General features: G+C 36.5%; 1 protein-coding gene across 1 annotated transcript in view; it reads left to right on the forward strand.

The window, feature by feature from the left end:
* Dcc (DCC netrin 1 receptor) overlaps positions 1-16539 on the forward strand; it is a 961067-nt gene that overhangs the window by 452312 nt on the left and 492216 nt on the right. Inside the window, exon 3 of the mRNA XM_048363596.1 lies at positions 3141-3425. Within this exon, the coding sequence (XP_048219553.1) occupies positions 3141-3425 (285 nt within the window). The remainder of the gene's footprint in view (positions 1-3140; positions 3426-16539) is intronic.

A 16539-nucleotide genomic window follows, 5' to 3' on the forward strand; every position in this document is an offset into this window, starting at 1 on the left:
GAGGACTAACCATTTGCATACTTAAAGGTCTTGAACAATTTACCAAAAACATCTTATTTTATAACTTGCATGTGTCAGAAAATTATTCCTATATTTTAACTACAAGAAAAGAAAAATAACTAAGGATGAACAAAGTTGAACATAGAGAAGATAACTAGTTGATTGAAAATGCCAAAAGTTTCTTTGGAATTTCTTACTCAACACAAGCCTTACAAAATATTTTTGGTGTGGTATGCACAAACTATTATTTTTTTTAAACATTTTTGTTCTCTTTGTTTTTCCTCTCATATTCCCTTCCCATGGTTTTACCCCTGTATCACTGTATTGGATCTTAATACTCTGGATACTGTATATACATGTATTAGAACTAGGGAAGGGAAAGGAAATACAAAAATCAAGAGACAAAGGATAAAAAGACAAACCATTCCAAAAGCAATCCTTACAAAACCATTTGGTGTAAACCAACTGTGTAACTCATGGGAGCGAGAAGGAAAGGGGGAGGGGAGAGGCAGGGGAAAAATAAGGGAGGAGGTAACAAGTTGGATAAGGAATGTACTCACTGCCTTAAGTATGAAACTGTAAACCTTCGGTTACTTCATCTTCACAATAAAGAAGAAGAAAAAAGTCATTCATGGGGCTTGAACTCAGGGTCTGGGTTCAATGCTCAAGGCTATTACTTAACCACTTTGAGCCACAACTCCACTTCTAATTTTCTAGTGGTTAATTGGAGATAAGGGTCTCAGGGACTTTCTTACTTGGGTTGGCTTTCAACTTGGATTCTCAAATTTCAGCCTCTTGAGTAGCTAGGATTACAGGTGTGAACCACCAGCCCCCAGCACCAAACTATTCTTTTTTAAAATACATGCTTTGACTCCACAAATTAGGAATCAGATAAGTAATTTTAATTTATACATATATATAAATTCCATTGATATGTTGCCATTTGATTCAATATTAAAGTTTCTCTATTTTTCTACTAATGACATTAGTTTTAAACAATAACCTTAATATTATCTATAGGATTTCAAGATGTGTGTGTGTGTGTGTGTGTGTGTGTGTGTGTGTGTGTGTGTGTGTGTTCTGGTAACAGGGCTTGAACTCAGGGCTTAGTGCTCTCATTTGTTTTTGCTCAAAGCTGATGCGCTACCATTGAGCCTATCATACCTCTACTTCTAGCCTGATTAGTTGGAGATAAAAATTTCTTGTCTTCCCAAAACCTTAGGTGGATTACAGGTATAAGCCTCTGGAACCTAGTTGATGTTTGTTTGTTGTTTGTTTCCTTTTTAATGTAAGTATAGCTCAGATGATGTTACCTTTCAGCAACTTACATTCATTTCATCTGTGACATTGATAAGATTTTCTAGTCTGTAGATTCAGTTACTTTGTGGACAAGAAATTCTACTTTTGCCTAGGGCATGTTTTCTATGTATTTTATTGTCTCTCTTATTAAATTGTGTTTGACACAGGCCTTTTTACCTTTGCCCGTCTGTCACTTGCAAATTTTTTTATAGGTTTCTAGAGAAAATTAGGTTTCTGAAAATTAATAGACCCAAGTTCATACTAATAGCAAAAGTGGAACACAATAGGATTTGTTATTGACTAATGTTGATGGAAAAATCAAAACTTCTTGACAAAATTTAATTCTGGACTTGGGAAGTTTTGACTTAATTAAAATGAACCTCAAAACATCACAGTACCATCAGATATGATTAGGTCAAGCTGATATAGGCTGGAAACCAATGAAAGAATCAATATTTTATGAAATGTGCAGCCAGTGAAAACTATCCCAGAATGATTAAAATGAAATTGGGATTATCATAACATACCTATGATAAGTAGAACAAGAATTCAGGAATTAGAATCACTGGGTTCTGGGGCTGGGAATATGGCCTAGTGGCAAGAGTACTTGCCTCCTATACATGAATCCGTAGGTTCGATTCCTCAGCACCACATATATAGAAAATGCCAGAAGTGGTGCTGTGGCTCAAGTGGTAGAGGGCTAGCCTTGAGCAAAAAGAAGCCAAGTACAGTGCTCAGGCCCTGAGTCTCAAGCGCCAGGACAGGCAAAAAAAAAAAAAAAAAAAAAAAGAATCATTGGGTTCTGTTAGGTGTAAAGAATGTATTTGGGAATGATTTATCAATGGTGCTTTATTCATACACATTTATTCATAATAAAAAATATCCAAAATATTTTCATGATCTAGAGATTAAAATCACAGATATTTATTTGTTTATAAAGGAGTTGACAAGGGCAAGATCAAATTGTTTTCTACCTTTTCTCTGTACAGAATTAGGATGCATAGAGACTTCTTACACACCATGTTATACTTAAGCCTGATCAGTTTTGATATTTTCGTTTATCCCCTTTATTTCTTTAATCACCCACATAAATGCATAATTTTCACATTATTTTATGGGAATATCACAGTGTCCTATGAGCTTACTACCATCCAGTTTCATAGCCAAGAAATGAAATGTTACAAAAAGTTTCACAGGAACATAAGATATTCTGATTTCAACTTTATGACTTTTTTTTTAACCATAACTTCACCCTACCTGCTTCTAAGTGATGCTCATTTATCTTAAGCAGCCTGAGGAAGGTACTTTTCTGCTTCTTCCAGTTGGCAGTGGATAGAGCTCTCTTCTTTGTTAAAAATGCCTTGGGTCTTGCTGGGTGACCAATCCTTCATGAATCTCCAGGTCTTCATAGATTTTGTCCTAGGTTGGGTACCTGCCAGAACATACCACCAGAACAAAGTCTCCTCAGCTCCACAATAATGAAATGAACTTGCCTGTGGAATATCACTTTTCTGAGCCTCCCTTTCTTCATCTACAAAATTAGAACAAAGCCCTTTGCTGTTGTTTGTTTGTTTGTTTGTTTGTTTTTTGATATATTATAACCAAATCTAAAACAGTAAGTTTCGGGAGATGAATGGTGATATCTTCGTTGTTGTTTTCCACCAAACCCACTTGGAGCACGTCTGCCATGTGATTTGTGTTACTTTGTGAAGAGCAAATGAATTGATGTGAGGAAAACATCCCCTGAACGGCAACTTTCCATTGTGAGCATAAGGTAGGATTACATTCATTGGCAATTACTGGGGCTCTCATGTTTTCCTTCTTTGTTTCCCCCCCTGTAGGACCTTTGAGGTTCCTTTCCCAGACAGAATCTGTCACGGCCTTCGTGGGAGATACGGTGCTCCTCAAGTGTGAAGTCATTGGGGAGCCCATGCCAACAATACACTGGCAGAAAAATCAACAAGACCTCCCTCCAGGCTCAGGAGACTCCCGCGTGGTGGTCTTGCCCTCCGGAGCATTGCAGATCAGCCGGCTGCAACCCGGGGACACTGGAATTTATCGGTGCACAGCTAGGAATCCCGCCAGTTCGCGAACGGGAAACGAAGCCGAAGTCAGAATTCTATCAGGTATTTCAGCGGGCTTTGCTCCCTACCGCATGATGCTGTCTAGACAGAAGCAAACAACAGTTTGCTTTCGGCTATCTGTAGTTTCAGGTTCTGTACTGTTCTTTGAGTTTGGTTTTATTATATGACTTCCTTCCTTGAAGGCATAAGAAGAGGGTGTGTCAAAAGCTGTTATTTTTCCAGGTTGTGCTGACGTTTTCTGGAGAATCAGGCATGTGATACTGTGGCCTTATTCATTCATTCATTTATTCATGCATTCATTTACTCACCTCATTAATGTTTGCTTTATGCTTGTGTGTGTGTGTGATGCCCATCACTTAATTTCTTATGCAATAATTGCTTTTATTCTGGTACCAAAATGAGAATTAGTGATTTGTCTCTAAACTAATATAAGACTACAAGGTACCTATGTATTTGCATATTCCTTCTTGAGAAGAATTGCTAAATCCAAGAGAAAAAATAGCTAAGGCTGACACAGAGCCTGGCTTGTGTCAGAAGTGAACTTAGATAAACAGGTCATGACAATAAACTTTGATTAATATGATTGTAGGGAATGTTGTGTTACTCCGTCTCTTATTTCCTTTTCCTTGAGAAAAATCTTGAAGACTCTGTGCCCATTTTCCTCTCCTAAATAATGAGGAGTTGGATTGAATGCTCTATAAAATCTCTCTTTCCTCTTTGCAATCAGTATCTTTATTGCATGACCATGTAATATTTGTATTATCACTTATCTTACACTGGTAAGGCTTACTTTGAATGACTTGCTTGAAACACACACACACATACACACACACTGCACATGCACACATGGACACGCACATTACATGTATCTCTGTAACTGAATTAAGGGCTTATTAGATGTTGGGGCCTCTATCTGTACTTCCAATTATGTGATTCTAACACAAATATTTTGGCATAGAGGATAAATTATTCAAAAAACAAATCAGGAATTAAATTATTTTAAGTGAGGGTATTTCTCTTTCCTTTTCCTCCCTTCCCTTCCCTTCCCTTCCCTTCCCTCCCTCCCCTCCCTTCCCTTCCCTCCCCTCCCCTGCCCTCCCCTGCCCTCCCCTGCCCTCCCCTGCCCTCCCCTCCCCTGCCCTCCCCTGCCCCCCCTGCCCTCCCCTGCCCTCCCCTCCCCTGCCCTCCCCTGCCCTCCCCTTTCCTCTCTTTCTTTTCCCTCCTCTCCCCTTCCCTCCCCTGCACTCCCCTCTCCTCTCCTCCTCTCCCCTTTCCTCCCCTCCCTCCCTCCCTCCCTCCCTCCCCCTCCCTCCCTCCCTCCCTCCCTCCCCCTTCCTTCCTTCCTTCCTTCTTCTTCTTTCTTTCTTTCTTCCCCCCCCCCCCATCCTGGAGCTTGAACACAAGGCCAGTGTGCTGTCCCCGATCCTCTTTGTGCTCAAGGCTAGCAATCACTTGAGCCACAGCGCCACTTCTGGCCTTTTTGAATAGTTTATTGGAGATAAGAATATGATGGGGGGGGGGGGGGCTGGGGATATGGCCTAGTGGCAAGAGTGCCTGCCGCATATACATGAGGCCCTGGGTTCGATTCCCCAGCACCACATATACAGAAAATGGCCACAAGTGGCACTGTGGCTCAAGTGGCAGAGTGCTAGCCTTGAGCAAAAAGAAGCCAGGGACAGTGCTCAGGCCCTGAGTCCAAGGCCCAGGACTGCCCCCCCCCCCAAAAAAAAAAAAAGAGAAGAATATGATGGGAACTCTTCTGTCTTGGCTGGCTTCAAACCACCTTCCTCAGATCTCAGCCTCCTGCCTAGCTTGTATTGCAGGTGTGAGCCACCCAGACTCAACAGGGTGTTTTCAATGCCCTTTTCTCTTTTGTGTGCTCCATCATCCTCTAGTGGCAGGGATATGGACTAAAATGTGTTAATGACTTTTGGCAACACTGTTATGTTCTATCCAGTTTGCAGTGGCAGATGGAAATGTAGCATTTATTCCAAACACATCCATGCATTTATTTAGGGATCCACTACATCCACGGAAATTTAAATATTTATAATCATATATACTTAATATTTATTGCATCTGTTAAGTCAGATGGGAAGCCAAGAAAAGTCTCACAAAAAGTTGGCAAGAGTATGCTTGATTATTTTAACATGACAAGAGAGATATGCTTTCTAATAGGATTAAGGAAACATGTTACTAGTCACATTTTAAATTGTGAAAGTTTTGAAAGACACTTAGCACTCATAGTCATCAAATTGACATTTACTCTTACAAGCTCACTTTGAAAAACATGTTTTTAAGGAATTATACGATTTGCACTCTCCAAAGAGAATATTCCACTTCAGTTAAATCCTTTGTAATCACTTTCTTACCACCCAGTGTGTTTACTTGTGGATTTATAGACACATTCTAGCTATCACAAATGAGAGACACTTATGCCATCTGTTTTTCTCAGGTTCTGGCTTATTTCAGTTAATAATTTTTCTCCCAAATCTTTCCATTTCCTTAGGATTTTTCCTAGTCTTTTTATTTCCTTATGAATAACACAATATCATTCTTTCTAATGGATGAGTAGAATTCCCTTGTGTATATATACCTTATTTTCTTGATCTATTTGTCCACTGAGGCTGATTCTATATCTTGGCTATGGTAAATATCCCAAAGAATGTAGTTGTACTGGTAGCTTTAGTGTGGTCTTGTTTGTGCTCTATTAGATAAATGTCAAGAAGAGGTAGCTCAATGTTAATTTTTTTGAGGAACCTGCACACTGCTTTCCAGAGTGATTGAACAAGTTTACATTCCCAACAACAGTGTAATAGAGTTCTCTTTTGACTACATCCATGCTGACATGTGTTATTTTTTTTTCTCAAATTTTTATTATCAAACTGACGTACAGAGAGGTTACAGTATCATACGTTGGGCATTGGATACATTTCTTGATGTTAGCCATTCTAACTGGGGTGAGATAGACTTTCAGTATTGTTTTGATTTGCATTTTCTTTATGGCCAGAGATAATTGTAATCCATTTAGATTAATGTGAAATTGCTAATATGACTAAAAAAGACAAAAAAAAAAAAAAAGAGGTCAGGCATGCATCATTCATGCCGGTAATCTTAACAACTCAAGATGCTAAGAGTGAAAGGATTATAGTTTGAGACTGAAAGCTTTATGGGATTCTACTCAAAATATTTTAGCAAACAATAAAACAAAGTTGTAGGTGGGCTCAAGTGGTAAAGCACCAGCCTAGCAAGTTCAACAAGCTCTGCTCAAGCAGCCATAACAATGGAACAAAAACCAAACCAAAACAAACAAAAGCCCTAGAAACTGTTGGTATATTTTGGAGAGGTATAGGTATTTCTTACCTAAGTGGAAACTAAATTAAAATTAAAACTAAAAAAGAATCATCTAATGAGAATTTTTATGAATTTAAATATAAGCTTGAAAAATACATAATGGACATAGGCAACTACTACATGTTTCTTTCATACTTGGCTAGGCCTTTTCCATTTACTATTGACCACATAATGGACCAGCTCAAGGATGATGTCTTTAAAGTATTTGTGGTCATGTTTTTTAAGTTGTTTTAGAGATGGAATACATGAATTTGCAGTAAGTACAGAATTGAGGGAGAGAATAAGTGAATGGACAACTCATTTTAGTTGCCCCTATTTGCCTAGTTACAGTTATCATTTTAAAAATCACATTATATTTTCTGCATAAATTTCCATTTTCTATAAATACATTTGAAGTAATAATAAATTACATGCATATGTTGCTTAATCTCTTTTAATTTGTATTTGAATAGGGAAGATAGAGGTACTGAAATGTCAGTCCTTCATATTATTAGCATAAGAATCTTAAAAGTGGTACCAGAAGTGTTAGCATACTAAATAATATATATTTTCCATGATCACTAAAGTACCATATTGATTGATAAACTTATATATATTTCTTAGTTTTGTTTAAATCATAAGTGCTAATGTGAAAATATAAAACCCTTCCCAACCTTTTTTTAGCACAGTCAATTAAAAGTGAGTATTTGTGAATGTGTTTATAAACACTTACCTAATTCTAAATAATACTTAATTTAATGTGCAGCAAAGTCTGTGTGAAACATAGCTCAATTTGTACCAAATACATATCAGGTATCTAAAATCACCAAGTAATTGAGCCCTATTACATTCAGATTTAAATAAATATTTACTAGTTTAATTTGATCTTTTCAGGAGCCTTTTTAAGTGTATTCATTATAGAAATGCCACAGGTAATGTTAGATACTTGACATATGACTTCTATGCCTATAAACTTCCTAGGAAAGAGAAGCTGAAAGACTGACTGGAAACAGCTTGCAGTTCTGTAAGGGGGTCGGGGTGGGAGAATATACATAAGGCCCTGTAAGGGAGGAAATCACAGAACACTAGCCATGTACATAGGAGAGAAATGGCCGGTGCTGTGAGAAAACTAACAAAGGACTGCTAGTGATGCTGGTGGCTGGGGCGTTTTTAGGCCAGGTCTTGTATTCATCTCAATGTGGCTCATGAAGGACAAGATGGAATCTGTGGTAGTAAGATTGGAGTGAGCAAGGACTGTTACTTATTTAAAGTAAATTATATATTTTAAGAGGTTTTTCCCATACTATTTCATACTTTCCAGATGAATCGTATTACTATTTCATTCAAAAGTAGAAAAATCTCCTGATGTAATTTGCTGATTAATGGTTTAAGACAAATTGAATTTTCACTTGTGAGGAATTACACGTTTTAACAGAGTAAATTCCTAGTAAACAGTTGTAATGAATTTTCAAGGGGGGGGGGAATTTGAATGAGAAGTACTCAGTTCATGTTGACATGCTTTGAAACGTCTTATCATATGTGATGGGAAATGGATGATGGACTGGAAGAGCCATAGCAGTTGTCAAGTTCACTTTGTTCATGGTTCAATGCATCTGAGTGCCAAGCAGCAGATAGAATTGCAGAATGGATAAATCTGCTTTAGACATCACGTTGGCTAAAAGAACTGGCCCCTACCCTGGAATTCTTATTTGGGTTCCTCAATGTCATAATTGAATCATTCTGTTAGTAACTCAATCTATTTTTCTTTTGTTTAACTAACTGAATGACCCTCAGTCATGTATCGACCTGAATTAGATATCTGTATAATTAGAACCAGGAACTTCCAGTGGAATAATTTGGATTACACGATGCATTGGTTTTTCTTTGTAATATTTTCTTTTTATTAAAATACATTCTGGGCTGGGAATATGGCCTAGTGGCAAGAGTGCTTGCCTCGTATACATGAGGCCCTGGGTTCGATTCCTGAGCACCACATATACAGAAAATGGCCAGAAGTAGCACGGTGGCTCAAGTGGCAGAGTGCTAGCCTTGAGCAAAAAGAAGCCAGGGATAGTGCTCAGGCCCTGAGTTCACGGCCTAGGACTGGCCAAAAAAAAAAAAAAAAAAAAAATTCTGATACAGCTCCTATTAATACTTGTAAGTAAGCAATGTCATCTTTAATCTTAAAGATTTCATTCTTTTATTAATAACTAATAGGGTGTTACTAACTCATTGCCATAATAAGTTTTTGTTTGGTGAAGTATTACTTATACTTCAAAGTTTATCACAGGCTTACTTTCGAGTAAATGCTCGACTATGGCAATAAGTCAACAACAGACTAGAGCAAGTCACACAATATTTGAGTTCCCAGATAAAAATTATAGTTACATTATTGCATACATGATTGCTAAGCAATAGCATTATGCAAAAATGGTATGCATACCTTAACTAAAATATTTTATTGCAACCAAAAGGAATGAGCCTTTAGTGAGCAATAATCGCTCTGATGTTGGAGGTTCTTATTTTAGTGTTGATGCCTATTGACAGATTAGGGCAGTAGGTACTAAAACTTTGGATGGCTCTGGTGATTTCTTAAAATGAGACAGGAGTGAAGTTTGTCATCCTAATGAATCTTCCTTTCATGAAAGATTTCTCTACAGTGGACCATGGTAGTTGGAAATATTTTAGCTGCAGCAGTTATGTTTTCCACTTAGAATTAGCTGTCTCAAACTCTGCATTATCCACCAAGTGCATGTCCTATTCGAAGCCCTGTGTTGTCACTTCTGTAGTTTTCGCAGCATCTTCAGAATGGGTAGAGTCTATCACAACAAGCCACTATCTCTTCCACATACATAAGAAGCAATTTTTTTGGCTATTGGAGTTTAATCACAGTCTTGTTGCAATTTAGTTACACCTTCAGACTATATTTCTAATTTTAGCTCTTTTGCTATCACCACCAATATGTAGTACTTAACTCCACAGACGTTTTGAACCCTTCAAAATTGTCCATTAGCATTGTCATCAACTTCTACTGAAGCTTTCTCTTTGCTGATATTTTGACCTTCATCCACACATCACAATGATCTTAATAGCACCTACAGTATGCATTATACCCAAGACAATTTTGGTTTAACTTGTCCCGCCCATCTATAGGCACACTATGTATGGCAGTGATGAAATTTAGTTCCTCTCAAAATATTTTTAGTATCTTTTAAGTAGTTGTACAAAGGATTTCCCATTCAATAGAGCAGTTTGTAATACAGTGCATTTTGACCGATGTCACCATGTTCAACATTCTCGTTCATTCCTCTCAGCCCACATCTTCCCTCACTTTTCTTAATTTTTCAGAAAAAGTGTTGAATTTTATTTTTGTCATTTAACAAAGCAGTTGATGTGTACAATGCATCTTAATCTGTGTCTTCCCTTCAACAATTTCACCCCCACTTTGACCCACCCATCTCTCACTTTTCTTATTTTATTATATACACACTGAATTCTTTTTTGTTACATATTTTGAGTTTTATCTTGAAACAAGATAATCTTTTAACAGAGTACAGTACAACCGTTCAATACCAGCAATTGTAATTGAAAGCCCTACTGAATGTGGTTCATTGTCTATACTTTAACTGTTCCCTTTCTGTGAAAACTACAGAACATAGAAAAAATTCTGTCCACCTAGATCATTCACACATCAGTTTCTATCCACATACAAAATACATCCACAGTATCTGTCTCTTTTATAATAGAATGCAGAACAATTTCATTTGAAAAATGAGTTCCACTGTAAAACCCTACACATATTTCAGAGCCATATAGGTAGTGACTTACAAAGCACCTAGTGAAATGCAAAACAATCTTCTTAGAGCTGTTATTTTTGTATTTTGGTGACTTGGAATCTCATAAAGGCAGTGACATAGCTTGCCAGTGCTGGCATTATTGTTCCACCCTCCTTCCATCCCCTTCATTTGTATACCCCTCACCCCTTGGTCCTACCATCCACTTGCAAGTGCTCTAGTACTTACTTTATTGGGCTTTGACTTAATCTTTAAAGAATTGTACTATCTGAGCTCTCTATAGAGTCTAGCTTACTTCATTGAATCCATTTGTAACTATTGCATACCATCTGTTGTGATTAGTTATAGATTTATAGGCACAATCTAGCCACCACAAATGAAGGAAACTGATGCAACCTTTGTTTCTCTGGGTCTGGCTTACTTCATTTACTGTATTTTTTCTACGTTGATCCATCTCCTTACAAATGGTAAAATATCATTCTTTCTGATGTCTGAGTAGAATTCCATTGGGTGTATATACCACATTTCCTTGATCCATTCATCTGTTGAGAAGCATCTGGGCTGATCCAATATCTTGGCTGTTGTAAATATTGCTGCAATGAACATGGTTTTCTTAGCTACACTAGGGAGTTTAATTTTTAAATAATAAGATTTGAAAGTGAAATTATTAGCCCTTGATTCATGGGCTTCATAATAAATGATCATAGCTAGAATTTCTAGGTAGTCAGATATTTCCTTTTTATCAGCATTTGCTGCTACAGATTATGCTTTTATCTTTTATGTTGCATCTTCTTTAAGCCCCACAAGCCAACTTCTATTAGCTGTAAACTTTATTTTGTATGTTCTTCTCCTCTCCCAGCCTTTACAAAGTTCATATAGGGTTTAACTTTTGTTCTGGAGAGTGGAATTTGACTTCTAGGAGTGCTGCAGCTGGTTTGATCTTCTGTTCAGAGCACTATAATCTCTACTTATTAGCAGAAAGGTAGTTTTTAAACTTTCTAATCATTTGTGTGTCCATTACAGTAACATTTTTAATATCCTTAGAGAACTTCCCTTTTGCATTCACAACTTGACTGTTTCACACGTGAATTTGGACTTTCAGCCTGTCAACTTTTGACATACTTTCTGCACTAAACATTTCTAGCTTTAAGTTTAAAATGAAAGGTGTGAAAGTTTTCCTTTAACTTGAATGCTTAGAAGTTTTCGTCTGGTAGAGGTTAATGGCCTAATGTGGGTATTGCTTCTCAGAGAATGTAGAATACTGAAGAGAGGAAGAAACAGGGCAATGGCTAGTTGAAAAGAACAAGCAGAATTCACAACACTTATCAATTAATTTTGCCATTTTGTCTGGCATGATTTATGGCACCAAAACATTCAAACAGTGACATCAAAGATCACTAACCACAAATCACTATGACACGTATAATGATGGAAAAAATATTGTTAGAGTTTTTTGAATGTAACATAAAGACATGATGGAAGTGCCAGCTGTTGGGAAAGTGGTACTGACAGACTTGATGGCCTATGAAAATACATAAACAAACAAATAAAGGCACCCTCTACAAATACTTCAAAACACAGTAAAAGGACATGAGGTATGTTTGTTATGCTATGACAGTCTGTTTTTGAAATGCTTACTGATCTGAAGGGAGTAAGAAAGATGACATATAATCTGCCTTCTAAACTTATCGCCAATTCAGGCATTCATTCATGTGACCATCTCATTAGTATTAAGTCATTGAGGGGTAAAGTCAATTAAATATATTTAGTTTCAAATCAGCACACAATAGGAGTAAGACAGTTCTTAGAAGAAAATCTGAGATTCCTGAAATGTGGTTACTTTTTTAGATTGTGAGGGGAGAACTATTTGTAAGACAATCCCAAATGATAGTAAATGTGGAATAAGAAGTCGAACTCATCATGTGAGAGCCTTGAATTTAGTGTCTAAGAATATAGACTGTTTTATGTCATCTTTGCTGATGACTAGAAGGCCTCCAAAGACATTCATTGGTTATCCTGATATAAATATACCCCCATACAGAAACAAAGAAGTAAAGAACAAGTAAGTCAGATTAATGTGTTGTATAAAATTTTGTCCCAGGGAGCTGGGAATGTGGCTTAGCAGTAGAGTGATGCTTAGCACATATGAAGTCCTGGGTTCGATTCCTCATCACCACACAAGCAGAAACAGTCAAAACCGGTGCTGTGGCTCAAGAGGTAGGGTGCTCAGGCCATGAGTCCCAAACCCCAAGACTGGCCAAAAAAAAAAAAAAAGTCCCTTACTTTATGTCATTAACGGACTGGAAGAATTATCTGTAGTGTGTGTGTGTGTGTGTGTGTGTGTGTGTGTGTGTGTGTGTGTGTGCGCGCGCACGTGCGTGTGTGTGTGCGCGTGCATGCATCAATCTAGCTAGGGCTTGAACTCATCCTTGGTATGGTCTCTGATAATTTATGCTCAAGGACAGCACTCTATCACTTTGACCCACAGCTCTACTTCTAGCATTTTAGTGGCTAATTGCAGATAATAGTCTCACAGACTTTCTTGTCCCAGCTGGCTTTGGGACCATGATCCTTGGATCTCAGCTTCCTGAATAGTTAGAATTGCAGATGTGAGTCACTGGTTTCTGGTCATAATTTCTTTGTAAATGCTAATTTTATGCAATGTTTGCATCAATCTAGAAACAATAAGTTCTTAGCCTTTCATAAATTTAAGATAGATAAAATTATTTCTTATATTTTGTACATTTCCTTAGAAAAGAATGGATCATGTTATATTTAAAACCATGTGGTATCTATGCTTTCTAAATATGATTTTAGACTTACTGTAGATTGCATGGAAGTGTGTACAATTGGACTACCACACTTTTGTCATGGACTTTGTTCATGATGAGTTAGTATAAATGAATTAATGAGAATTTTATATTTCTAATATATTACTGTGATAGGTGTTTAGGTTCATAGGGCCAGGCAAGAGATTAAGTATAAATGTTTCATCACCTGCAAGTTATAATACTTAAATTCAATTTTAAACAAATTATATTGCAAAATGGAGTCAGAGGTAGTATACATTTTGTGCTGTGATCAGAGTTTGACCAACAAACAATATTTTCTGAAATACTAAAGTCTTTAGTAGATATTTATGTTATTTGGGGATTTTAGAGACTCTTCCAATCCCAAAGAGTTTATTGTCATGTCAAGATTATTTCCATGCCAAAAAGTTCTTATTTTATTTTATAATCATACATTTGTCTATTGGTAGTTACTTAATTATAATCTATCCTGTTTCTGCATTTCTTTTGTACCTAAAAGAAGACAAGATTTCCTGCAACTGTTTCCTCTCCAGAAACCCACTGTTGTGTGGCTTCCATCCTTACTGTCCTTCAATCCCATTTCTCCTGTTGTATGATATAATTCAAGGAGCACTGGTATACAAACAGGAGTAAGACCATAAATAAATAAATGAGACAAGTTCATCCTTTTTGAATATTTTCATGGCCAATAATTTTATTTACTTTTGTACTCCACATTCAGTCCTGACATTTCCTTTTTTTATCCCAGTGTTTAAGAGTTCCAGTTTTCTAGAGAAACCCTAATTATATATATATATATATATATATAATTATATATATATATATAAAACAAGATCACAAAAAAATGCAATAGTATATTAATTCATGATCAGTAACCAATTGATCAGGTTGCATTGTTTACATAACCTGATATAAGGAATTTTAAATTTCTTTGAATAGTTACTTAATACAAATATAACCAACTTCTCCAAACATGGATGTCTTACTTTTACATTGATTAACAATTGCTTAAGGATGGTTTACATTGTCACAATAAAAGCCTCACCGAAACAAAAAAGACTAGCTATCTTTTGAAATATGCAAAAGACCCAGACTTATGTCATTAAATGCTTCTCTTTGGCAGATTGTACCTTTAGTCTGTTCTCTTTGGGAGTAAAGGCTAGACAGAGTTCAAGAGTTAATTGACAATTATGTTCTATCGGAATTAATTATGGTGGGTCAGATCTTACAACAAGGTAATATAACAAAGCTAACCATTCTTATGCTTGGAGTCCATCAAGTTACATATAGATGCAACAAATTCTAATACATTAGCAAATTATTATGGGTACATATATTCATAACAATGATATATAAAGCATATCAATAATAATGTATAAAATGAATTGCTGTGGATAAATGTATCATTGCTGTTCCATGTGAATTTGTTGAAAAGTAATTAATTGCCTTCCGGTGCTATTTGGGGGTGTGTGAACCTACATCAGGATTCCTGGTTGAATATCAAAACACTGAGAATCTCTTCTGCTCTATGTCATATCTATAATTCCAGTGTCACCAAGTTTTGTTTTTTATCACTTAACCCACTCATTTGTTCTATTTTTCACCTTTAACATTGAGTAGTGTTAGATACTGCTTGTATAGTCTTCTAATAGTTTACATTTTCTGAAAAAGTTATTATGTCCAAAAGGTCAAAGCAAAAACAATATATTTAGCATTGTCCTCCATAAAAAGTGTCTCTTTGACATCATTCTTTTCCTAGGATGCAAAAAGTAGTCATATGTTTGCTTAGGTCCTGAGCACAATTTCATTGATTAAATCTTGATTAAATAATAAATAGACATAGGTTTAGTTACCAAATATTAGTGCTCAAATCAAAACTTGTTAACTCTTTGGAAAGTTTTAAATGCTTTCTTATGGATATTTACTACAATTTTTGGATTACATAAACTAGATTGACACTTTATAAATGCCAACATTTGTTTTCTAGAATTCTCTCCACTATACTTGTATAAAAAATTCTAAAAATGAAATATCACTTCCTCAGTCCTGCTGCAGAATTGTACTACTAGACCAAAATTTGTCTGTGAAACAGAAGGAAAAGAACCATATGGCAATGATAGGAATAGATGTTCCATTTCTTCCTTCAAATTCTAACTACAAATAGCAGTTTGTGTGTGTGTGTGTGTGTGTGTGTGTGTGCACGCATGTTAGAAGAAAGAGGAAATATGAACAGATGTAGGAATATTTACAGAGAGGAGATGTCATTTTTAGTACTGAATTGGTATAAATGAGGAAGGAAAATAATAGAATCACAGAGTGAAGAGAAAATAGCTCCTGAGAAATGACTCCCTTCCTCCTCAAATCTCCTTGGCTTACAGCCCAGTGGAGCTTTTCACATTTTTTATGAAATAAAATTCTGATTCCTTTGATTAGCCTGGATTAGTTTAATTTTCAATAATAGAATGCTGAGCACAAAGTTAGAGGGTGTGTCATGAGTTCTTCACTTAGAGAGCATATTACTTCCCATACCTGCTGATATTGGAAGATACCTAGTCCCAATGAAAACAAAAGTGGAGGGAAAGTGGATACAAAGTTAGCTTGAAATTGAGGGTGCACACAGAGGAAGGAGCCATTATTCCTTGGAAATAATCAAAGAGAATGCCCACTGTAGTTTATAGCCCTTTCAATTCCAATTTTGAGTATGTTTGCTATTCCACCAAGGCAGGGACTTAATTAAAAAAAAAAAAAAACAAGAAGTATACACTGACAGAGAAAGGTTTGTATTCAGAAAGACAAATAAGAAATTAAAAGCAACCACTGGTTATGTTGAGGATGATGATCACTAAACTGTGAAAACTTGTACGTTTTTCTTGCTGATACAGAAATCTACAATCCATACTTCAATTTCTCTATGCCTCAGAAACTCTTCAGATTCAGCACTGGGACTTGAACATTGAGCTTACTGAATCATAATTTTGCAGGATGCATCCATTCCAGTTTTTCTGGAGATAGCGGTGATTGAACTCAGTGTCTGTAGGCAATGATAAGGAAGAGTTTCATAGGATTCGGCATAATGTCTTTGTGTTGGATGATCAACATAGCCACCTTGCCATCGGTCATGAGAGCAAACCTCATGTGAAGTTCTGAATCACTGGAGAAAGTCTATAGGCAGAGGACAGTCCAGGTCCCACCTGGCTCCACAGAAACGACCATGGCTCA

The sequence above is a fragment of the Perognathus longimembris genome, chromosome 15 (assembly GCF_023159225.1).
Source record: "Perognathus longimembris pacificus isolate PPM17 chromosome 15, ASM2315922v1, whole genome shotgun sequence".
Lineage (NCBI taxonomy): Eukaryota > Metazoa > Chordata > Mammalia > Rodentia > Heteromyidae > Perognathus > Perognathus longimembris.